Source organism: Rhamphochromis longiceps, linkage group LG13, assembly GCF_057381845.1.
Source record: "Rhamphochromis longiceps isolate RC_006_pf linkage group LG13, R_longiceps_female_GT1.1, whole genome shotgun sequence".
NCBI classification, from domain to species: Eukaryota; Metazoa; Chordata; class Actinopteri; order Cichliformes; family Cichlidae; genus Rhamphochromis; species Rhamphochromis longiceps.
The window spans coordinates 26,357,708-26,382,933 of record NC_140569.1 but is presented as its reverse complement, the minus strand read 5'-3'; the positions used below and the strand labels follow the sequence as shown (position 1 = coordinate 26,382,933).

Here is a 25,226-nt window from a genome sequence, read left to right as displayed (position 1 = left end):
ATGGCTGCCCACTGAGTGAATGGGTTAAATGGAGAGAGGAATTTCCCCACAGGGATCAATAAAAGTACACTTTCTTTCTAATTAGAAGCCATGAAGGTCCCATCTTATACTGATTTTGTTTTGGTTTTTATCACAATTAATCACTGTGTATGAACTAACAAATATTCATGGTATTCTGGAAAGCATTCTAACCTAGATCCTGAAACTATTCCAAAATACTACTGTTGACAAACCTTAAAAATGTGTTGCTTTACATAGCAATGAAATTTAGAGAAATTTAGAAATAATTATGTCAAACTAAATTGAAAGCGATGACAGGCAAACCAGTGTTAAATCTCTAAAATGTCTAAGCAAGCCTCAAATCAATAAGCAGACTGAGTTGTGGTTTATTAAAGTAACAGGTTAGAACTCACTATCACGCTGGTGTGCTGTGATGTCACCTGCTCCCGGCCATGCCTCCTCCTGTAAACCGTCCACTGCCATCATCTGTAAGAAGACCGGGCAACGCGTCTCAACAAGGTGCTCTGTGTGAGGCACCGTGAAGCCAGACTCTCTAAGACATTGGCAGACTTTGCTTAGCTCAGCCTAAAATGTGCAACACTCTCCCCTCAAACCAGGGCTTGTTTAGCTGCTGGCACATGAAGGCATCAGTCAGATGTATGCCAGCTGAGCTGAAGTGTGCCCACAGAGTACACACTGCAACATCACTACCAGTACTCGTGCCCTCACCTTGTCTACCTTGGCACTTTTTGAGTTTGATGGAAAGTGCCAGACAGCATATTTATACATCTTAATTAGCAATAATGAAGCCCGGTACCTGCCAACAATCTGTTGCCAGTAGTTACTGTGTGGTGTTGACTAGACTGTATGCCTGTTGTTTGCCTGCTACTCACATGAGAACTGCACAATTGAAATAGGTGAAAGGATCATGTGTTTTTCCTAAAGCCAATTAGATTCACTAACAAACACATAACGATGATGGATATTTAACACTTGAGGATGGAGATGTTTAGTCTGAAAGGGCCTTTTACAACACGTAATAACTAAGCCTGTATCTACAGGACCCCAGATTTATAGCAGATTATGAATGAGCAGGAGATGGTTATTAGCTGTTCTGTTTGTCACGCTGCAGATCATTCACTTTAAAGGGCCTGTCAGGACATGGTGAACGACAGCAGATTCTGAGGATGTTTAAAGTCCCTGTGATCTGAAGCCATGTTTGGATGCAAACATGTTTAGATCTGTTGGCCAAGATAAGTTTGAGCTCTGCACAGCCAGACCTTTTTATGGAGTTGTGAAAACAAGTTGCATGATTTTTTTTTTTTTAAACCGTGAAATAGGCTACAACCATCCTCCTGACGTCTGGATTTATGGCCTGGTAATTCCCCTCTGGAGTAATTTGGCTGGTACATCTGCAGCTTAGCCGCATTCCAGCAGAGCTCTCCTGTGCTGTGAAGTCAGGAGATGACTGATTGATTGATTGTATTACTCCAGTTTTAGCATGGCTTTGCAGAGCTATAGCAGTGAAGTTCTAATGTGATCTATCCAGCGAGCAGCCTGCCTGCTTTTGGGTTAGCCTGCTGTGACGATCGCAAATCATGGTTAGAAAGTGAACTTTGCAAAATACCACACAGTAATAACAGGAAACTGATAGACACTGTTTCAGATTAAAAGATGTTTAACTTAATTCCAAGCAGAATTATATGTAAGATTTAATGGTTACAAATTATAAACACAACAACTGAATGCAACACAGCGTTTATGGTGTGTTTTCCCTGGTAACAACACGAAAATTCAATTATCAAGTTCCTCATCACTGACTTGATGCTTCCACATGTTATTTCGGATGCCAACTGCAGGCTAAAAATGATTACATGCAAACATGTAGTGTGCTGATGGAAGTCTGCAGTTTCCAAGTGCCACTTACTGCTGAGGCAGTGAAGAGACCAGTTGCTTTCATAGCCTACAAAAAGGTAAGTCTAACATAAATAAATAAATAACAAATTTTTTTTTAATGTAATAAAAGGATTCCAAGTGGTCCTCACAAGGCACAGGTAAAATTAAAGTTTACCTGCTAAACTAAATTAGCTGATGCTAATCGGGAAATTAGCTATATTAACAAGCTATCAATTAGTTATCTGGCAGCTAGCTATATTTACAGAATAATTTCACCAGATACTATCCGGTCGTTAAGTGATGACGTGACGAATCCTACTTCCGGGTCTAAAGTAGTCTGCGTTTAATATGGCTTTTGTGTCGTTAACATGTTTAATGTTATGTATTTTCTTCTATTTAATCTCAAAAAGCTCCTAAAACAGTCAGTGATCACCGTTGACCTCCCTCGGCTTTTATTACCACTAATCATTTATTTAAGCTCAGTTTTTAAAACCTTAGGATGTAACTACAGCCCAGCCCATGCAGCAGTATATGAATGACTAACCTCGTATTGTAGATGGATTATCTCAGTTGTTCTCCTGGCTGAAGTTTGGTCCTTTTACAGCATCCTGCCATGCGATTACATTTGTTCCTGACCACCGAGAACACTCACGTTAACTTTTATCGAGTGGAAAAAAAAGTTAGCTTGTTTATATTATGCTAACATAGCTGTGTTGCTAGCGGTCACGTAGCACATCATTATATTACCAGCTAGACCAACTTCAGTCACCCTACAAACGTCACTGCTGTTTAGTTTTCTGTCTTCATTTATGTTGGAAGTGATAACAGAGCTGTACGTTTTAATTTGTTTCCACAACCCCGCAGTCAGGACATGCTATATTGTATTTAGATAGAAGCTAGCGAGCTAACGCCCTGCTAACTTCTAACTCCGTTAAATGTCATAAATTCCGTTTTCATGGATGCCTGGATATTAAACTCAATTGTTACACCTGGTAGAGCAGAACACTGATCATTTTATTAAAGATGAAAGACTTTAGACAGTTTTTCAACTCTCAGTAATGCCATAGTGATCGTTTGATATATGGACCTGCAGCGGAGTTTAGACCCAGACACGACTAGTGACGTCAGACTTAACAACCGGATACCATCTGGTGCATATGTTATGACGCAGAGCTTGGTTGTATAAGTAAATGATAATGAAATTAGATGAAATAAACTGTAAGGTTAGCTAAATCTGAGAGGAAGCACTTGAAAACTGAAGTACACAAATTCATTCAACTGTTAGAAATACAAACTTAAATACCTGATGGAGAAGAAAAAGAGAGACATGCTTGAAAACATGGCGTGGGGGGTAAACTCGCCGGCCACTTTTTTAGGTCCACCTGTTCAACCGCTCATAAACGCAAGTATCTTATGAGCAGACATGTAGACATGATCAAGTCGACCTGCTGACGTTAAAATCGAGCATCAGAATGGGGAGGAAAGGTAATATAATTAGCTTTGAACATGGCATGATTGTCGGTTGCCTGTATGAGTATCTCATAAACTGTTCTCTGCTGGGTTTTTCCCCCACACACCCATCTCTGAGGTTTGCACAGAAAGGGTCTGAAAAAGACAAAATAAGACCTGAGCAGCAGTTCTATGTTGATGTCAGAGGACAATGACCACACTTCTTCCAGCTGATAGGAGGGCAACAGTAACTCAAATAACGACTCTTTTCAACCGAGGTATGCAGAAGAGCATCTCTGAATGCACAGCACATCAAAGCTTGAAGCAGATGGCTACAGTAGAAGAAGACCTGGGTGCCACTCCTTTCAGGTAAAAACACTACAATGACAATACAGACGCCAAAACTGTACAACAGAAAACTGGAACAACATTGTCAGGTCTGAATACTTTAATGGTAAAGGCAGAATTTGTCATAAACAACATAATATGGATCCATCCTGCCTTGTATTGACAGTTGATGTTTTCTTGGGGATGCTTCATTGCCATGCTTTGGACCCTTTAGTACCAACTGAGCATCATTTAAACTCCACAGCCTACCTGAGTATTGTTGCTGACCATGTCTGTCCCTTTATATAGACCAAAATCCTCTGAGGGATGTCTCCAGCACTTTGTTGAACCTGTGCACAAAAAATGTATGCAGTTCTGAAGGAAAAAGAGGATCCAACCTGGTACTAGCAAAGCGTACCTGATAAAGTGTCCAGTGAGCGTATATATTCAGAATGACCTAATCCCAAAAAGGGGGAATTTATTTCTAGCTTACCCACACAACTTAGTCTTTAAAAGCAAACAACAATAAATCATAACAATTATAAAAATATTAACCTAAATTAAAATGGTTAGTGATAGCTGACCTAATAGCTGTGGGAATGAAGGATTTTAAAGTTTCTGTTGATTCTTCTTTGGGAAGTTAATTTTAAACGTGTCTATTATATTAGAGGTTAATATATGTTTATTTAATGTCACTGCATCACTTTTGCAGTTAAATGAGTTCTCTTCCTTCACCTTCACACTTGCTTGCGCTTCACTCTTGATAGGTTTCTCTTTGCTCTGGTTGTCATCTGGCTTTGTTCACCTGATACCAGACGCGTGGCAGCTATCAGAGGAAGACAATGCCATCAACACAATGCTCAACACAGGGATCCACAGCGTGTTTGACACCTGATTTATCTCAAGCACCTATGCAAATTGTTAACTATCCAGCAACAAAGGGTCCTACGCTTGATGAGCGGGTGGGGTCTGATTCTCTTGGGAGCTGGAGGGGGTTGACCTTGACATCTGGCCCCCGATCACGCAGCTAGTTCGAGCCAGCTGCCCAAATAGGTCTGGTTTTTCCCCTAAAACACCTCATCCATCTGCTGAATTTCTTGTCATATAAGTTTCTCCATGATTGCCTGAGGCACTTCCATTCACAGACGCGTGCAGGGTGACACTGATCCCCGCTTTGACGCCCATCCATATTTAAAGGGGTGCGCAGGTGACCTGTGGGTGGCCCTTTCTGGCACGCTGAGGGCACTCCTGCGCCCACAGAACCTTGCATAACACGTTTGTTAGATATTTCCTCAAATTACAGCCATATGATATAACGCACAATGAACTAATGGGGCTTCAGTCTAGTAGGCACTCAGATGACACGTGCCACCACCGCACAAAAGATGGGATCAGGGAAATTCAATCTGTTGATGAATGTGTAAGGATGACAATGAGCATGCCAATTAGCTTATAAATACAACAGGTGACACCTACATAAAGCCCCAATTACATGCTTTTTTATGTCCAGTGTCTGTCAAGGCAGACTACAAGTTAATAAACATTAAAGAAAAAAATAGATTTATTATGTATGATGCAACTTCTGTTACCTATAATTTAACATTATGACATTATGGTAGTGTCTAAATGACAAGAGCCAGCTTAAATTTAGTCTCAAAATTCAGTGACTAAGCCAACACAGGTGACTGTGCTGCCATTTCACCTGTAACGTTTATTATATTACTGGTGTCTGTTATTTTCACTGTATGCAGCTTCTATTGTCAGCTCCAAGGTGGTGCTGTGGTGGTGTGGACTGGCACCTGGTGCACTGCTGGAGATGCACCGTCAGGCTGAGGTGACGAGGGAGAGGTTGCGTTTTAACCAGCTACATGGCGGGGAGACAGGGAAGCGAACCGCCTCTTACAAAAGCCATCGGCTGGTAAACACCACAAGTGTTTTTCCCAAAAGATTTCACACAGCGCTGTTGCACACATAGGCAAATGAAAGTGCAGTTTTTAAAAGCAATCTCGCTACTCAGTTGTCAGATGATGCCACTTCTCTCTTTCGCCTGGAGGGCATGGGAATTTCTCCAGAACAAAGGGAAGCGACGCTTTGAGCAGGAAGAAAACAAAAGCTCTGACACAAATCAGCGCAATTAGAAACACTAATTGTAGTTCAACTGCCAGCGAGATCAGTTAATTGAGAGTGGCTTGTATTTTATCCACAGGACAGGTGTCAAATGGAAGAGACAGCGATCCACTTTATGGAAGATTTGCATCAGATTTGAGCTGCACTGATGGATTAAACAGATCTACTGCAAAAGAGACTCACAACACATAAAATCCTAATTTATTCACCATTACGGGCTTTTGATGCGACTCAAAAAAAAAAAAAAAAAATTAAGCAAGTCACCAGTTTTCCTTACTGTAACTTTATTGAAAAGGACTAAAACAATCGTACCTGTGCCTTTCAAGCTACATCCAGTGAAACCTTGGGATTTAATTATAATAGTCATGGTAATATCTAAAAGTTCGTGTTACAAACTGTAGCACATGGAGAATTGGTGCACATTAAACTGCATCACCAAATTCTTATGAAGTGCTTTTGTTGGCACTTTACATACAGTCACCATTAACAGCATTACACTGTTATAATACATACATTTTCTACACCACAATGTATAACTACAATAATTATAAGAATAATAATAGAAAAAAAAACAACATACATTCGTATCCCCAAACATCCAGGAAAGTTTTGCATATTTGCTAAAGTGTAAAGATTAAACACAAAAAGTTGATCTACCTTCACATTTGTTAACTATACAGTTTTGACTTAAATAGATTACAACATGGTCATGTGATGAGGTTTGATCAAAATGAACCCACTAGAACCCGATCAAGTGGATCAAAGGTTTCTAGATGAGTAAAAGCTATACAAGTTGGCTTGTGTGTAGGGCTGCCACAAACGATTATTTTGATAGTCGACTAGTCATCTTAGTCGACTAATCAGATCATGCATCCATTGGACGTAAAACGTACAGCTTATTGCACCAGCATGCGTCTGCTCTTATATAACTATCATTAGCTTACAGCTTTAAGTGTTTAAGGTATGTGCTAACTAAAAATAAAGACAAGATGATAGTTTATTAAATTTTAATGAAATTTGCAGATTGCTTCGGTGAAGTTTAGTAAACTCCTTGCTATCTAAACTATAACAGGAAACCGGAGTATATTCTCGAGCATCTCACACTTCTGATAATCAGCTGTCGTCTTGATGTTTATTCAGCTGTGTAAAAACTATAACTAATCTCAGCCAAACCGTTTTACTCAGGAACAAATAAAATACTAAAAAAGCCAAACAATAACATTTTGAAGTTATCTAAGTGACTTATATATATTTAACCTGAGTAGCGAAAGACTGCAGTTGGTTTGAAAACGATTTGCAGGGAGTCCGGTGCTCTCACGGGCTCTAGTGAGCCTTGCCCACCGGCTAGCTATCGAGCTAGTGGGTAACAGACGTCTCCGAAAACGTGGGAGCGCTTTTGGAAATATGTGGTGTCTTGATAAACTGAGCAGATATTTGAGGTTTACACAGCTACATTCTCGCCTGAAAATATGTTAAACGTTTATTTTGTGACCCAGAAAGAATAATATTAAAACTAACTAGCTGCCGCCATTGTTGTAAACTGAGCTGGGCTGCGCTATAAATTCTGGGACACAGCTTCTTCTTCTTCGGGTTTAACGGCAGCTGGCATCCTTGTACATGCAGTGCTGCCATCTTCTGTTTCAGTCCGTTATTACACTCTTAAATCCTACTACTCATTCCTGCGTCTTTTGTGACCTTACAAAGCTTCAAACGACGCGTCGGCTATTAAATCAGTCGTCGACGATTTTGATAGTCGATGTAATCGTGACTAGTCGACTAATCGTGGCAGCCCTACCTGTGTGTGTAAGTGAGACATAATCAAAACATGTGGTCGACATGCAGGAATGACAAGAATTCAAACATCCATTTCATTGATTCGTAACATTAGAAAGTCTGAATGAACTGTGAGACCAATCACACACACATACACACAGACAGAAGTAGACCCAACATGTTTACATCAAAAAAGTAATTTTAGGTCTCCATCATGTTGGAGCCACTCATGTTTCATTGTGTTGGCCCCTGTGCAGGAGACGCCATTCACTCCTCTAAACTCGATGACGCTTTGCTAAATAGCGAGATCTTTTATAAACGCAGTCATCATTTCCTTCAAAACTGTGTGCCACATTACAAGCACCGTCAGGGGATTTAGCTGCAGCTTAAGTCTTAGTGTCTGGCAGCTGTATGTGGCCTATGGCAAGCAGCATCATATTATCAGTAAAAGACTACCAGGAGGAGGATTGTCAGATCCCCAACTGGAGCTTTATGTCATTTTCATCAAAAAGGACAAAAAAAAATCCCAGTGTATTTGCACTATTTGTTGGAACAGTGCGGAGATTTACCTTCAACACATTTAAGGTGTACACTGATGCATATACACAATTAATAAACTTAAATTATGGTGGGGGGCTATTTTATCTTCAAGCATTTTAAGTGCTTTGCATATTCAGATTTATTGTATGAGAAACATTATGCAAAGAGCCAAGGAATGTAGATGCAGATCTTTCCTTTTTTTGGGTGCAAAATATCCCTTTGCACCGTTGTTGTCAAACATAAATTCAAAATGCTTTTCATTTAGATTTGTGTTTTCGTATGACATCTACCAAAGCACCAAATTATGTTAAAGCATAAAGCAAATGTATCAATCAAGCTAAAAGACAAACTGACAACCAGAATCAATTAATTTGAACTAGTCACCCCCAGTTTTCATTTGAATGAAACAACCTGAGGGTACAAATGTACTGACATTAAATATAATCTGAGAAAATATATTTTTGTTAGTTAATCGTCTGAACACAGGACCACATTATAGACTTGAGAGTTAATCGCCCGAACACCGCTCCCAAGCATGTGAAATAAATGATGAAAGTGAATCGCTTTTTGGAACTCAAGTAAAATAACACCTTCCCCAGGAAGCACAATTTCAAACATTTTACAAAATGTGTATAAACTCAAAAGCGCTTGAAGAAACATTGCGAGCGACTATACAAAATGTACAATAGAATTTGTAAGAGCTTGAAAAGATCAATGAACACCTGGCAGCCCACCAATACAGGCCGGTTAAAGTGGTTAGTAAAGCCTAAAACATACGAGCCCAGGATTAACACTTCAGCTAAAGTTGGAAGGCAATCTTGGAAGGAAAGCTTGTCCATCATGGAAAGCAGATTCTTAGCCACAAAGCACTCATGATTCCAAAAAGCTAATTCAAACACTGTTACCATTGCAAAAAAACATACAGATAAAACATCAGATAACCATTTTCAATACAAAGAAATAAACCCGACGCCTTTGTCACATCATCAGACAGAAAATATTAGCAGTAACTTCTTGTCCATAATGTGTCTGGGTAAAAAGAAATGGGATTAAAAAAAGAAACAATAGAATAAAAACACACCTATGAAATGTTCTCTTTGGATACTCCAAATACTTTAAAGGCAAGCAAGGATCGATCACCTTGTTAGTGTACCGTATACATACATTTCGGACTTAAGTATTTCAAAGTCGCCCGCAAGACATTCAGTAACAGGAGGTTTTGGCCTTACGTTTGCACAACATCCGATAAAATAACCACTTCCACAGCAGAAAGACAGTAATAACTTTTGCATGCCAAAAAATGTGTTTGACTGATGTAATGTTCATGAAAATGTAAATTGTGTTTGTGTTGAAATTCCACAGATCTAGTGTAGCAGTTTGCCTCATATGGGATTTGGTATCATACAGTGTAAAGGTCAAATATTTCCAGGACTGCAAAACAATTAAAAACTCATAAATAGTACAAAAACCACTAAACAGGATAAGATGGATCCTCCTCATGGCCTCATATATCAAACATCGCCTGATGCAGATGTTTGATATTTTGTTAAACATGGCAACGATGAGTAAATGACAGTTATGTGACTATTAAACATGTTTAACACTGTAAATACAGCTGAAATAAACAATTATAGATGTAACCCTAACCATCACTAAATGACTATACTACAGGTTGCACAGCCATAGACTGTATAAAACAGAAAAATTTAGCCACCATTTTTTGTTTTCCAATGACCAGCAGGAGATCATTATATCATTAGAAAAATGTTTCTAATGTTTTAATTACCAACTTCAAGCCTGTTAAATCAAGTGTGGCATTTTTAAAAAACTTTTTTTTTTTAAACTTAACCCTATGATTTATCAATTTGTTAGCATATGATGCCCTTTGATCACCAAGTTTGGCTTCAGAGATGGCTAAACAGCTGGAGCTGAAGTCTCAGAATGGGGGTTTCCACAAGCCAAAAGCTCTAAGTGACACCACAGTGGCTATATCCATCCATTTTTCTACAGTCTATGGCACAATCACACATAAAAGTGGCTTTATCCATGAACAACCTTACTTAAGTACCAGCAGCTGCCCTGTAGCTGTAGCATTTGGTTAGGACACACGGATAAATTAAAATTAAGGAGCATGGTTTAACATAGAAACCCTAACCCTTAAAGTGAAATGAGAACAGTTAGCTTCTTATGGTTAACATGTTATCTAAATGGCAATGACTGGTTATTTACCCTGAAAATTATTAGTGAATTCTCATTAGCACCCCATAAAGTGGTAAGACACAGAGTACATAGTGAATTTGAGCCTAAAATAGGAATTACATATGCATGAATTTTTGTTTTAGTTACAGTTTTTTCACAATAGGATAGGTCGTGGGAGGGGGGTATGGGAATACAGTGTCGCTTTTAACATCAGGTACCCTACAAACCCATTGTAAATGAGCTTTAAAAAATGGATACGTAAAAATGACTGAGTATATACCCACATGTGCAGATGGTAGCATTAACACAATCTTGAGCAAAAATAAAAAGTATGAAAAAGAGGAAGGCTGTTCAATCAGTAACAAAGAACTCCAAGCTTTTTTATCAAATCAACATAAAGAGAGGAGTTTTACTCCAACATGCGATTAAAATGTAAACAAGACCATTACCAGCAGAATATAAAGCATTACCTTTAATATGATTATTGCACTTAAAGTAAAAATTATCACCTCCAACCGGGGACTTTAAGAGCCTTGGTCAAAGAAAATTAAATGATAGTCATCACAATAAGAGTAAAAAATAAAATATCAGTAACTGATAAAAGGAATGTGCATTTGTTCTTGAGGAGAAAAATAATGCACACCTCAGGAAGCTAGAGACAAACCAGGCTTCCAGGACCTGTCAGCAAATTCTTACAACTATCTTCCAGTGTTTCTAAGAAAATCCATCAATCACTAAAGCTGAATGTGTCCACATCTGCACCACGAGGCAGGCTGGGGACAAAAAGCTGATGCCGTGACATGCACCGCAGTTTAAGTGGCAAGTTTTGGACTTGCACTTGATTGTAACGCAGTACCTACAGCTTCATCTTATAAACCTGTAGACCATCTCTCAGCAAACAGCACATAACTGTGACTACAGCATCTGGTAAACACGAATTTGGCAGCATTTGCACTGTAAGAGCTTCTCAGCAGCTGATGGCAACTGTGTGTGCAACAGACCTCTGTTGGTTTACAAGTACAGTACAGCTAAACATAGTTGGCGTGAAAAGATTTGATGTGCCTTCAATAAGCTGAATGTCTCCTGTTTAAGTACCTAAGAATACACTCCAAGAAGTAATCATGAGCAAAATTATAACACGGAATTATAAGAATGCCAAACAAGGCCAAAACCTGTATGACCTACATATTAAAAAAAATAAAAAAGCCTAGAAAAACTAACCACTGAATAGTAACTCAATAATTGATCAGTTCTATTTGTTCCCACTCACTTTAACACCTGATAACGATTCGTGAGCTATTGCTAAACCTTCATTAGTACCTTTTCATCGTGAGTCATTTTTTCTACTTTTTGGAAAGTTTGCCCGCCTTCTTTTTTGGCTCATAGGGTGTCCGTAGAATACTCGGTGTCTCCTCCATGACGCGTACCAGCAGGTTATCAATGTAATTCTCCAGTTCCCTGATGTGGGCATCTTTCTTTTTCACCACTTCTTTCTGTTTGATGAGTTCCTGCACAACCTCTTCAAAAGCCAAGTTGCTATAGGCAGCCACGCTTTCCTGTGTCACCTCCTGAAAGTGGAAAACAAAGAAATGATCATGACCATGTTGTGCATACATATGTTTTGTAAAAGGGCGCTTAAATCTTTGACGATCGGGGCACCAATAAGTCTTTATGCTCCATCATTGCTGACTAATTAGGCTGTTTGGCACAGAGTCACATGTTTATCTTTTGTTGTGCTACTAATAAAGGCTAACTGAGGATTTTAGGGTTTTAGCTCTGACCTGGTCAATGAATTCGGTAATAAACATTCTGATTTAACACTAGCGCCTGAAGATTTACTGTTTGGCTGATATTGGCCTATCACACGTGTGACCACAGGGAAGTTTTTCTTTTGATCCTTGAAGAACAAAATGCAGAAACGGATGCTGGAGGCAATTCTCAATTGTTTCATTCAAGTTTGAAAGATGAACCTGACCCCTCAGACAACAGTCTCAGTGGACAGGTGGCTGTCAAGAAGTCATTCTTGAGGAAAATTATTATAAAATTTACACAGGAACTGACCTGAAAATCAGTGGCAACAGATCTTATGGAGTGAGGAATCCAAATTTGGAATTGTTTTTGGTCGTAATCGTCATATACATGTATGGAAGTGGTCAGAAGACAGGTAAGTGTCTACTGCAACCACTAAAGGAGGCTCCTTCATGCTTTCTGGTGATGGAGTCTCTGTCAAAACTGATAAAATTATGAATGCAGAAAGGTTTTTGCAAAAAGCTTCCCTCAGACAATTATAGAATAAAGGTGGTCATATCAAAAATTGACTTTCAAGGTTGTTAGAATTGCACAAATTCTGTTTTAACTTATACTGTATTTCCATGTATGTTTGATTTACTTGTTTTCAGTAAATCAAATAATGCCAGTAGGAACATGACTTTTGGACAGTAACCTATCTAAAGGTGAAAAACAAGGACCCTATAAGGTCCCTTATAGCTTAACTACTCTATTAGGACTTAGCTTTGACACTACAGCACATCTTTATCTTTGCTTTCTAGTGTTAAAAACACATACTCTTTAATTCAAGACGACTCTGGCAAAAACTCCAAATAATCTGCCAGTACTTAACAATAAAGATTACCAAAACAATTGAATCTTTGTTTTGAGGGGGAAATGCCAGGCTGCATATTTCTACAAATAAAGGTCACGCTAATAAATGCCAAAATACGAATGCAACCCAAGCCCAGCTTTGCTCTTTGAGGACAATCTAGTTGGACAGAGCAGGGTGGTACAGTATGTGCAGATCATATTGCGCGGGTACGAGAGGAGCTGTAATCGTTTTTAATGAGGGACCACTTTATCGCTTCAGTGCTGGGCATCCTCCCCTGAACGGATAGAACAGCAAAGCCTTCACCCTGTTTAAAATACCACACTTATCAGCTTCCACTCCCATGCACCATTCAAGCCTTCACTGCTGGGTAAAGACAATGCAGAAAGAGCTGGAGCAGGACTGCTTACCAGGTATCTTATCGCTTCTAACAGCATAGAGGCTACTGTGGGGCGACACAAACCAAAATGAAATATTTGCCACAGAGATTAAATGTCCAACGCAAGGAGGGTTTCAGGAACAGAGCTCGGTAACCTATTCCCCACACAAACACACCTACCCCCAAAAAAAGCCATCTCACTGAAAGATACTGCACTTAAGCCATCTGAGAGGGAATAAGAGAGCAGACAGCCATATGGAAGGATGCTGGTTTCACGTACAAGTGTGTATACATGCACACACTCCCTTTCCCTCTCACACGCGCGCACACACACACACACACATATATACACACCCCCACGGCATAATAATCAGGAGCTTTAGTGGTTGGTGACAAAGGCCTGGAAATGACCATGAACTGGCAAAGTAATGATGACCATTTTTCTGCGATCAGTAGTGAGGAGAAGATAAGGCGCACACTTGGCATTCTCCAGTTGTGTCATTACAGTTTCTAATGAGCTCAGCTTTGAGAATCTAAAAGCTCAGTCCTTTGAAATCTCTCACTGCCCTCCCTCCCTCCTGCGTGTAGTTAATTAAGGCCTTGAAGCAGAGGAAATGGGAGCTGCCATTTCTGCGAGGCACAGCGGCATGCACGGGGGCACATGTGTGGATACAGACAGCCCTCAACACCCACAAAGAAAGGTGAGGAAAGCCATTATCAGCATTCTCCTTCTCATTTAGGCATCACTTTGGCTATTGCTCCCCCTGCTCCTTCATCTATATCAGCTTTGCTGTGTAACAGTCTGCGAATTTTAACTACTGAACAACTAGCAACTACTAAAGAGTTAAAAACTTTATCTACAAATGAGGTAAAAATGATATCTTTAAGTATTTCTGTGCCCTGCGTCGTAAAAAAACCCAAACAAACAGCAATTAAACAATCTGTGCACATCACTACAACTGACCTTACAGGCCGAAATTTCACACCACTTCAAACTATGATTAGATCGGACATGATGACCGATGTGTGCAGCTGCTAATTAGTTGAATGGCACGTCTGAGTTTTCAGGGGTCTCACAAATCAATGTCACCAGCTGCTTAAGAGTCCTCAATAACAAAATCTGCTCAGCATTACATATAAAATGTACACAAATGTAACTGTTGCACTTATTCTCCCTTTTTTTTCCCCTCTACACTTTCAGCCAGTCAGGTAATATGAAACTATATAACTTTCTAAAACATATTCTTACTATTTTTTTGTCCTTCTTCTTCTGGCCAAAGGTGATGTTGGGTCCGGTTAATTTTTTGTCACTGCAAAACAACCAAATGCAAAGTTAGTAATCACATTAAAGCATTGCACTCTGTATTTTAGCAGACTTTTACAAATATAGAAGCTCTGATGTTCTCCTAGTGCAGGACATGAGTACAATAATAAATACATTAACAGGGAATAAATAATAAACTTGAAAACACCTTTTTTCACCCATGCACTACATTACAAATGACCGCTGAGCTAGTGTATGACAAAGGCAGCAGTAAAGATGATGGACTAGTGCCTACAGAGATAAGTGGTTAATTGGGTGGTCTATCTCTTCAGGGGATCTCATTACTATAGCTCAGAGGGCTCTGTTATCAAACCCAGGCACTCTAAAGAGCCACTAATGACACCTTCCACTCTGATAAACCAGAACTTAGCTACAGTGCTCACCAACTCTTTATGTAACACAGGAAAAAGATGTAACTGGCTCAGTGGAAATGTTTAAATAATATTTGACAACATAATGAGAGAGAGAGAGCGAGAGAAGGTCTATCAGAAAGTAGATTTCAATCAACAAGGTATTGAGAACTTTACTGGAATGTCAAGCAAATATCCTGTGGAGCAGTGACTATTCCATTGGCATTCCAAGATGATGTTTTGGGATTTTGAGATTCCTTGATTGTGATGAAAAAGACACAAGTAGCATGCTGCAATCACTGCTCTGCAGGAGCCGAACACAGACTTTGTCTTTGTTTTAATAAGACAACATACATTTTGTTTTTAAGTGTGTTCTCTTGTAAATTTCTGGGTTTTTTCTTTTTTTGATTGTTATTCCTGACTGGGACAAGAAAAGAAAAAGTCAAATAAAGTGATGATGCCAATATAGCCAATAAAGCTAACTTAACCACAAATACAAACAAAAACAGGACAACCTGGCTTTGTAGTTGGAGCTGAATGGGTTAGTGTCTGCTTGCGAGTCTCCACTAAAGGGGTTTGGGGAACGCAGGTCTCCAGAGCTCCCTGAACGCCCCCCATTGCTGGTCTTGCGGCCTTCCTTCTTTCCTGTCACGCGTTCCAGTAGGCTGACCTTCTCCTTTTTCTCCTTCCGCTCTGGTCGGTCCCACAGCTGCCCGTGCTCCCCCTCAAATGGGTTGCGGTTGCGTGGGAGCGTGGCATACTTCTGTGGCAGGGTGTCAGTGATATCAGTGAAAGGGTCACCGTGTGCTTCGTCGTCCTGGAAGCCTGGCACCTCACTCTGGGAACGCCTGTGAGGGCCACCTGTACTTCCTACAAGATAAATTAGAAATGTAATAAGAAACAAAATATGGGGTTTTTTTTGGGTGGGGGGTGGGGGGGGGGGTGTTAGTGTTTTGTTAAAAAGGGATTGGGTGAACTCAATTCATTATCAGTTTAGACATAAGAATTTTACTGCTTTATCACAAAACGACCACATTGCATCTGTGGAGTCCAGCATGATTAAAATCATAGATATTATATTTTTAAATATAATGATGCAGAAGTGTGCAAGTGAGCCACGATTTTCATTCAGGCTTGAAAACCCAAAAGAAGAATTTAAAGGTAAAAGTGAAGCAGTAACATAAATAAGTAGCTGGTCAAATCCAAATGTGTGTGTCAATATATAGAACCAGAAGAACCAGTGTGATCACAACAGTTAAAAACTAAGTGCGGATAATAATACAAAGGTTTGTTTTGGGGGGGGGGGGGGGGTTCCCCATAGGTTTACGTGTATTCTACTGTTTGAACCTCTTTCAGCAAAAATAAAGAAAAATATCTTTTTTTTGTTATTATCACTAAACTTATTTTTCACTCTGACATGTTACATTTTAACAGCAGATTCTAGTGAACATCTCAGCCTTTACTATAAGAATCACAACTACTGTTTGCATGAGTTACAGCTGCACTAACTTTGCAGAAAGAACTGGTAAATTGGAGACTGGTTGAGATGGAAATTTTCAGCTTAAAAACAGAAAATGACTAAAATGTCAAAGACTGACATAAATGGCCTACATTACTATCTTATTGAGTTGAGACTTACAGTACCTTATATTTTTAATAGGATTATATACAAGCAAGCATTCTTACAGACGTCTACAGATGGCCTCTAGAAATTGCAACATCTCATTTTAAGATATAATAAAATAGACTAGCCCTTTACTTTCATTGTACATGTACAATGAAATTGTGGATTAACACTATAAGAGCCATATATTTGTAACAAACAAACACTAAAACATTGTCCTGACAGACAGGATGCCACAATGCACCACAGTGTCATTCTGACTATTCTCTATAATTTTAACACTTAAGATTGAGTCTTCACTGAAATATTTTGGATCCCAGTCGACTGGGTCCCCCGTTCTTATAAACACAATAACGAAAATGCATCGGCAGCTTCAGTTAATATGAGAACTGGTTTTAAAACAGTATCAAAATCCTCTTCAGAGATCACTCTAGCAGCAATAAAAGTATACCAAACCAAAAAGTGACAAATGTAACAAACTACTGTGGAAAAACAGAAGCGTTGGTCCTCACCACTCTCTTCTATGGAGTTCATGGAATCCAGTTTGGGTCGAAAGTGGGTCCCGATGAGATCTGACATGGAATGCGCTGCAGAGAGTTTATGGGCCCCAGCGAGTAGCGGCCTCTTGACTTTTGTTTCAGGCTGGGATTGACGTTCTGGTGCGCCAGACTGACGGGTGGGCTCCGAATCACACACGGCGGACCGAGGCAAGATGGCTGAAGAAGCGTCACCAAAGCCGCTGTCGTGTTTTCGACCCTTCACTTTGTCCTTAAGTTTGGAAAAAGGTGAGCGGGGCTTTTCCTTCATGGAGAGGTCAAACATGCTGGCCGTCATGTTGTTCCTCATGAACTGAATGCTGACTTGAATGCGACCTCGTTCTTTCCTCTTCTTCCCGGGCTTGGACTCCAAGGAATACCAGCTAAAAATGAGAGTGCAGGAAGCTTAAGCTGAGCAAATTCAATGAGACAATTTATATAAAAAGAGCAGGGTTTATAAAAATCCTCTGAGTTGATTACGCGCAATGCAACATAATTCAGCAAGACAGGGATACAAAGTCAGAATGTGGTAAAAGTCCTTACACGATCAAACAATATGACAAATGGAAAAATAGCCCTCATTCCTTCTAATGGGCTTTACATACATCTTTATGGCTACTACTGAAAAGGCTAATTTGAGAAGACTAATCCAAAGGCGACACACAAATGCAGGGGCTTAAATCATTTGAACTTTTTTATGACACATATGAGAACACAAATTTATAACTCAAAGGATAAACATTCTTTGCAAACTGAACCTAAAAAAAATAAATTGTCTGCTGCCGAATAATACAGACCATTTCAAGCTGTTTTTTTGGCTCCTATTTGTTTAACCTCTCTGCTTTTTTCAACTGGAAGTAATGGGATTTATGCCTTCGCTCTGAGCGAAATAAAGTGGCATTTGCACAAATCTGGCCTTTGTTCAGAAATGCAACGACAAGCAATTGGGAAACTGCAAAGCCACATCGCAGGCTTTGCACACAACAGTTCATACATGCTAATGAGACACATCCTCTGTGTTAGAGGGCCTGTGAAGGAGGCCATTAGGAAACCAGTATCAGGATGAAACAAGCGTCAATATTTTCTCACTGCCTTTGCCACAAACATGGAATATATTCTAAAATGGGATGCTTTATCAGTATAACCAAGTCAAAAAAAACATATTTGCTTAAGTGTATCTGCTTGACTACAATTACTGATATTTTCTTCTAGATTTAAATGAAGATTTATAGTACTCCTTGCAGACTGACATGAAATTTGAGTTATCAATTCAATTGATTTTTTAAAAAAAGTGCTGGTATTAGCTTTATAAGAAATCACAGCTGCTGAACACTATTTTAAGCAGTCTAGCTCGCATCCCAGAAGCCTCACTCATAGTCATGAAAAGCCTTGTTGGGGCCAATTCCCAGGCTGCGCGCCGCGCTCCGCCTGATCAGTAGCCACAGCATGCCGCTGCCGTGGGGCCGAGCCTGCACCTCATGTGTGTCTCAAGGCCAAGATAAACCTCCCTGTGCTTGGAACCACAATCCTCCCACTCCGGTCCAAGCCGCTGGGAAACTCCTCACAATCAACAAACACAGGTGTGCGATAATTATGGGCTGCCTTCTCAGATATCAGTACGGGCTCTCCTCCCCAATATGCCAGTTCAAAAACACTGCGGATGGGCCGTGGTGAACAGAGACCCACTGTGGAGTGTGGATATAGTATCGAGAGCCCTGGCATCATTGTCAAGTATGGCTGCGGCGTAGGTATTAGGCCAGCAAGCAACACGGCGATATCCGTTACAGAACCACTGCTGAAAAAGTGCACAGCCTCAAGGTGCATCAGTTGAGGCACCTAAATAAATAAAACCCGTTCACACTGATTATAACATATTGTGATTCTCCCAATTGATGGGCAAAGAGGAAGTCAGCTAATGTCCTTTCCCCCCCGAAACGTGCAGTGAGCTAATTAACACCAGATCCAATTTGGTTTCGCAGTTCCTGTTTGCTTAATGTAGGGTTAAGAAATGTGTGTGTGTGTGTGTGTGTGTGTGTGTGTGTGTGTGTGTGTGTGTATGGTGGACTTGTGAGGCTCATCAACCAAAGTTTAGCCAAATACAGCAGAGTCTCTCCAAGCTCTGATGGTTAACACTGTGTTAGTTTATTTGAATCTACATCTATACATCGATCTCTCTCCTCAAATCTTTTTTCAGTAACTTTAAAGAGGACAAACCTTATTCTGGCATGGCTTTACTTGAAGGTAACCAAGCAGCCTTAACAAGTCACCCAATTATGACTCAGGGAGACGCCCACTATTGTCCACCAATATATTGGCATAGATAAATATCTGTTTCCAAACTGGAATGTATTTTGTGCCAAGAAAGGCACAATGCATAGAGGCCAGATTTTAACACGAGGGAAACTAAACTGTACAGAAACAAGCCAAGATTTAATCCCAGGTGTCTTTGGCTCTGAAGGAGAGACCATCTTTCATTCACACCTCTGAAAAAACAAAAACAAAAAAATGGAGTATAGGAGTGGCTAACAAGACATGTTTGTCCAGCTCCACTAGTTTCAGTTAGGTCAACTGGTGTCAGTAATTACTCTAAAATAATCCCTCTGCAGCGTAGGCCAATCCATTGCTAAGCCTCAAACAATACAGTGTCATGAAGATGGAAAAAAAGTACAACCAACATGTCCTTGCTAACTGAGCATGAAAGTGTGTCACTGGTGTGCTAAATAATTTTAAAGTGAAGTACTTCTGTTAGAGCATTTCATTTACTCTGCTCTTAACATTAAAACTTGTGTATCTAATAAAGTGTATTTCTAAACCAAGTGCACAAAGAAAATAAAGGGCAACGCAATGGTATTTAAATCATGTGGAGCAACAGGGTTGGGTCATGACCTTAATTGAGACCACAGTGCAGAAAATAACACGCAAAAGACAGCACATTTGTGAAGTCTACTATGGCAGTAATACTTGTGGCAAATGTGGCAAATGTGACAAATAACAACTGACTTAGCTCATGGTGTAATCCACTTATGACTGGAAAGGCTGTGGAAATATTTTCCACTTCCTCTCAAAGGTCTGTCTCTATACCAACAAGACACTACAGACTAAAGACCCTGAATAATGTACATGTGATGCTAATGTCTAAGAACTATACTATATAAAAACATGCTGTATGTCCCATGATGTTTGTTAGTGTTAAAACCGCCCCAGGTCTTCTCTTAAAGGGAAACTATTGACCTTGCAATCACTGCAAAAACTGCTAACAGTAGTATTTCTGTCCCAGAAAATCTGAAGGAATTATATTTTCCAAAAAGTATATATACCATAAATATCAGAGAGCAAAAATACATGGTTATAACATAAGTACCTCATTCTTAAGTGCTGGTTGTTAGCACATTAAAACGAGGATATAATAATCATTCTTGGAGCTCACTGCAGTAGTGCTTATGCCCCCAAAAAACTTCTCAAAGAACCATTGTGACATTTTTGTGATATCTAATAGACTTTTATAGTTTTTTTTAATACTTACTCTGTTTTCTTTCTCTCCTTGTTATCAAAGATTTCATTAAGATTTATGCACTTCTGACCCAGAAACTTGTCCATCCCAACCAAAGAGCGATGCATCACTATGAGGCAGAGTTCATACACTTCTGGGTTGCCCTCCAAAAGTAGGCCAGGTAATTCAAAGGAGGCTTCTTCCCTCCACACAGGGTTAAGGGTCTTCTCCGCCACTGATGTTGAGTACTTCTCCTTGCCCAGCTGGATGATAGTGTAGGCATCATTGGTGCCATTTTTGCCTTTGGCCTGTAAACCAGTTGCTTGAAGAACAGTGGCTTGGACATGGGTTGGAAACCACTTTTGAGACTGCTCGCCCAGTGACATTGTAAGCACTGACTGTTAACTGAAATCCATTCAAAATAAAGTCAAATATAATTTATGCAGCAATTTTTTTCAGTGAGTGCGACATGCAAGAAGCAGCAATCATGATTCACTATAGTTTGACATCAGCGTTTAGCAGCACTTTTTACAGGGGACCATAAGTTTGACAAACTGAGCAAGTCTCATCTTCTGTCAGATCACAGGTGTCCAAGCCACTGCTGAGTCATCTGCAAGAAAATAGAACAGAAAGAAACAGGAAAACATCATTATTTTTGCCAAGAATGAAAGCCTGGCTTATGAAGACACAGAGAGAACTAATATTAAAGCAGGCAGCCTGCTAATAATTTGATGGCAGCCACTTTGGAAGTAATACGGCTAAGCAGAAATCACATTTTGCACTGTATGATTTGCACAATATCTTTAAATATATGTCCCTAAGATGGAGGTTCAAGGCAGATATTGATGATCTCATCTAGTGACACATTTTGGTGTCATTGTCACTGAATTAGTGAGTCACTCAGTGGGATATGGAGCGACCGTTTCATGTATTATTTTCAAATTAGTTTAGACTGAAAATAGAGGTTTTGACTGTGATTAAGAAGCTGTGCACATATTCAAGTAAAGCAGTCATGGGCTGTGGCTCTAGATAACTCTAGATGACGCATTGACGCAGGTATACATGAAAGAAGTGGTGCAAGTAGCCACGTAAGTCACATTAAGATGCAATGCCCCTTTAAGTGAGCGTCTCTCCACAGGTTTGTCAAAAGTAAATATTATTAAACTGATTACAACAATTAAATGATGCGAGGCAATATTAAATTGTCACCTTTTCGTAAGGCTTTGTTAGGGGTAAATTCAGTTAAGACTGGAGGACAACGTTAGCATTATGCGGCTAGCTGGTGGGCACACAGAGAGCATCACACACAAGCACACAGCTTCTTACCTCGGTGTCATTTTCACCAACACCACATGGACATTCAGCGCTTCAGCTCGGCACAAACTCTTCCCACAAACACACTCATGCGACACTTTCGACTAATGTTCGCTGAACTTGCTGTTGTTGTTGCAGTCCATTACTGCTCACTGCTGACGGCCAGTGGCGAGATTTACTTCCTAGTCTGACATCACTTCCGGCTCACCCCGGTGAAAGTTGAGTTGTCAAAATAAGGTGATAGCGCTCGCTCGCGCGTTCTAATGGAATTAGATAAGTGAAGGAATATAAAAAAAATTCAGTGAAAGCTGCTTAAATATCCAAAGGCGAAGAAAAAGCTAAAAATCAAAAACAATGCAGCATAACCGAAGAATGTTCTCCATACTCGGTACTGGTGCTGGGTTGTGGGTATACTGTGCAGGTAAGCAGCAATGACAGGATATATAAATATGTATAAATTTCTAGCAAACACACTTTCTGTGAGATATTGTTGCGCATGTGTGTGCACAGCGTGCGTGTGCTCGCGCATTTTCTTGAGAGGTAAATCATACAAACATGGGAAGTGCTTTTGTCTCATGAGTGGGACATGGAGGTACCGATAAGGGGTTCACTTGAATGAACACAGACATGCTTGTCACCCCACTTGACAAGTGCATCTTAACCAAACACACCTGCCTGTGTGGGTTTTTATCGTTCTGCCGCAACCAGTGCAGTATGTACACACCACTGGCCCTAGGCTCCGGCTGGGCCATCCATCAAACTGAGATTATTGCACTTATCTAGAGTACATCTCTGAATGAAATGCTAAGGCTTAGTGAAATATTAGGACTTTATATAGCCTCTGTAGAAACTAGCCGGATAGGAGAAAGAGAAAAAAAGAAAAAAAGTGAAATATTAGGCTGTACAAAAATGTGAGTCAGATAGCATTTAATACATTCGTGGATCTCACCCTCATGTTTTACATTAGCTGTTCCATTAGGTGAATATGAAAGTACAATGTCTCTTTGTAGCTGTGGCTTTAAAGCATTTAGAAGTGGCCAAATGTTGGCCATAGCCTGTATATCACATTTAGTCTCGGAAAAAAGGCTTTTGTGTCACCTAAAACGGATTTATACATAAAACATATTTTTTTAAATATAGCATATATAATATTTACTTTTATAGAGGTCGATGTGCACCTTCAGATTTGTTTTCTCTACAAAGCTCTTCAAATTATTCCTTTAGCTGTAGGATTTTTTTTAGTAAGGCCGGGTATGATCCACTCTGCTAAAATAATAACAATATGTATTCTACTTGCTTTGTGCCACTTTTTTAACATATTCATCCTAAAACCTATTTGAATTTCATTTAGCTTTAGAAACTTTAAAACCTTTGCTGTAATTTAGGATATTAAGTTTTCAGAAACAATTACAAAATATAAAATATAATAAATGTAATATTATAAAGCATCCTGTGTATATTTTCTGAACGCACCTTAACGAGTACCCTTATGAGGGGATAATGCATCTTTATCAAACTATTTGTTGTGTTTGTGTAACTAGTTTAGACGTGTGTAAACACATATCCATGATACAAATGAAATCCCACTCCATTTAGTTGTAGACCATTGTGGATATTTCTAGAAATTAGCAGGCTAGTTGTGGTTTGCAAAATGTAAATTTTATCTAAAGACTCTTGAGTATATAGTAGTCAATTCACTTGATTTAACTAAGGCAAAGATTATTGTCTGAACACAGTGTCTGTTTTATTTTTCTAACCTGTTTTATAGTCTATCAGCAGAAATGGAGCACAAAACCTGTAAATGCATCCACACCACATTCACCAGTCACAATGTAAAAATCAGCTAATTTCAGATAGTAATTATATAAATATAATTCTATAAATAATTGTGCAATGCAATGAATGCCAGCTGAGATATTGCACTGCTGGATCCTCGAGCAGTTGAGATATGGGCACATCTGTGCAGTTTTTTAGAAATGTAAGTGCAGTCACTAAATGTTTGGGAGTGTTCAGTTCTCACATGAGGGTGGAAGCTGTTCTTAAATCTGTTCGTCTGTGACATGATGGACCCGAAGTTTCTACCAGGGGCAGCGGGCCAAACAGATGGTGTCCTTGGTGTGACGGCTCTTTCAGTATGTTGGCTGCTGTACTGAGGGAGCGAGAGCTCAGTAAGTCTCCCAGCGAGAATATAAAATTGCATTAGCAGTGACAGAAGCTTTTATCCAAGTGACACACTCCTATTAGACATTTGATGGAAGTGGGATTGTGCAAAATGTGACTGCAGAGCATGAGTTCTCAATGACTGACCCAGTGACGGGTTAAAATACAATAGCAAAAAAAACCCACCCAAAACAAAACACAAAGAAACACATCTTAGATTTGTTTGGCTTGATAGATACTCATAAATGTTTGATTCTAAGCAGGGGCAAAGTTACAGAAAAACAAAACCGCAAAAACCGTTGGGAGTCTGCTGATTTTTGTTTACAACTCAGGTCAAGATCTGATAATACTTCAGTTTGAGCAATTGCCCTGCACAGCTGCTGGGTAACTTCCAAGTGTTTATGATTTATCCAGTCGCATCACTTCTCACATTCCTTCTCAGGAGCACTTCACTGTCTGTTGTGGTTAGCAGTGTCAGGACCGAGCTGAATGAAATAACAACCAGAGGCATGCAGATAAACAACCAGGGTCATGACACTCTTCCCCTTAATTTGACAATAAGTCAAACATTTTCATATATTACCCCCTTTCTGAACATAATACCACAGTGCCTCTTCTCTGTGAGATAAAAACATGAAAGACACTGCATTCCAACATCACCTGTATCCTTTTATTACTCTCCTCTCATGGAGAGGTGCATTTAAAAACAAAATATCACGCTATAAACTAGAGAATAGTAATGTAAGGACGCTGTCTACATTTTGAGGGAACAGCACTGAAGGTCATAAACTGTCCAACATGTAAGTGAACCTTCTAGCATGGCCCGGTCCACATGTTGAACCACATTAGCTGTGGCCCCTAACGGCCGCCATCCACTTCCCGCACATGGTTCTGGTTTAGGGCCCTTTCTTCAACACTATATAGGTTGTATTACATTTATTAAACACTTAAAAAATCTCTGGCTGCAAGGTTGTCCATCTGTCGAGGACAAGAGAAAATATATGAAAGAGGCATGAGACTCGGCGGGGAGAGGGGAAACAGTTGTGATGTCAGTGCTGGTCTTAATGTGGTGCAGGTCAAAGTTCTGGACGGATGACTGATTTAAAAGGTATAGCTTTTAGCTGAGCGAACAGTCAGAT

General features: G+C 39.7%; 1 protein-coding gene across 1 annotated transcript; it reads right to left on the bottom strand.

Moving 5' to 3' along the window:
• Positions 1–6,066: 6,066 nt before the first annotated feature.
• On the bottom strand, positions 6,067–22,107 carry rab11fip2 (RAB11 family interacting protein 2 (class I)). The gene is made up of 6 exons (XM_085428751.1): positions 21,940–22,107; positions 20,647–21,223; positions 17,100–17,506; positions 15,479–15,833; positions 14,539–14,599; positions 6,067–11,879 (listed from the first exon to the last, which is right to left on the bottom strand). Exons 2-6 carry the CDS (start codon positions 20,997–20,999, stop codon positions 11,655–11,657), a joined length of 1,401 nt encoding a protein of 466 aa, XP_085284877.1. The 5' UTR covers positions 21,000–21,223; positions 21,940–22,107; the 3' UTR covers positions 6,067–11,654.
• Positions 22,108–25,226: the final 3,119 nt, after the last annotated feature.

Excerpts from the sequence above, each read along its gene's own strand:
- rab11fip2 (XM_085428751.1), bottom strand. The coding sequence starts at position 20,999 with ATGTCACTGGGCGAGCAGTCTCAAAAGTGGTTTCCAACCCATGTCCAA. Across the intron at positions 15,834-17,099 it reads GAACTCCATAGAAGAGAGTG|GAAGTACAGGTGGCCCTCAC; the intron begins GTGAGGACCAAC and ends TTTATCTTGTAG. Across the intron at positions 14,600-15,478 it reads AGCTCCAACTACAAAGCCAG|TGACAAAAAATTAACCGGAC; the intron begins GTTGTCCTGTTT and ends GTTGTTTTGCAG.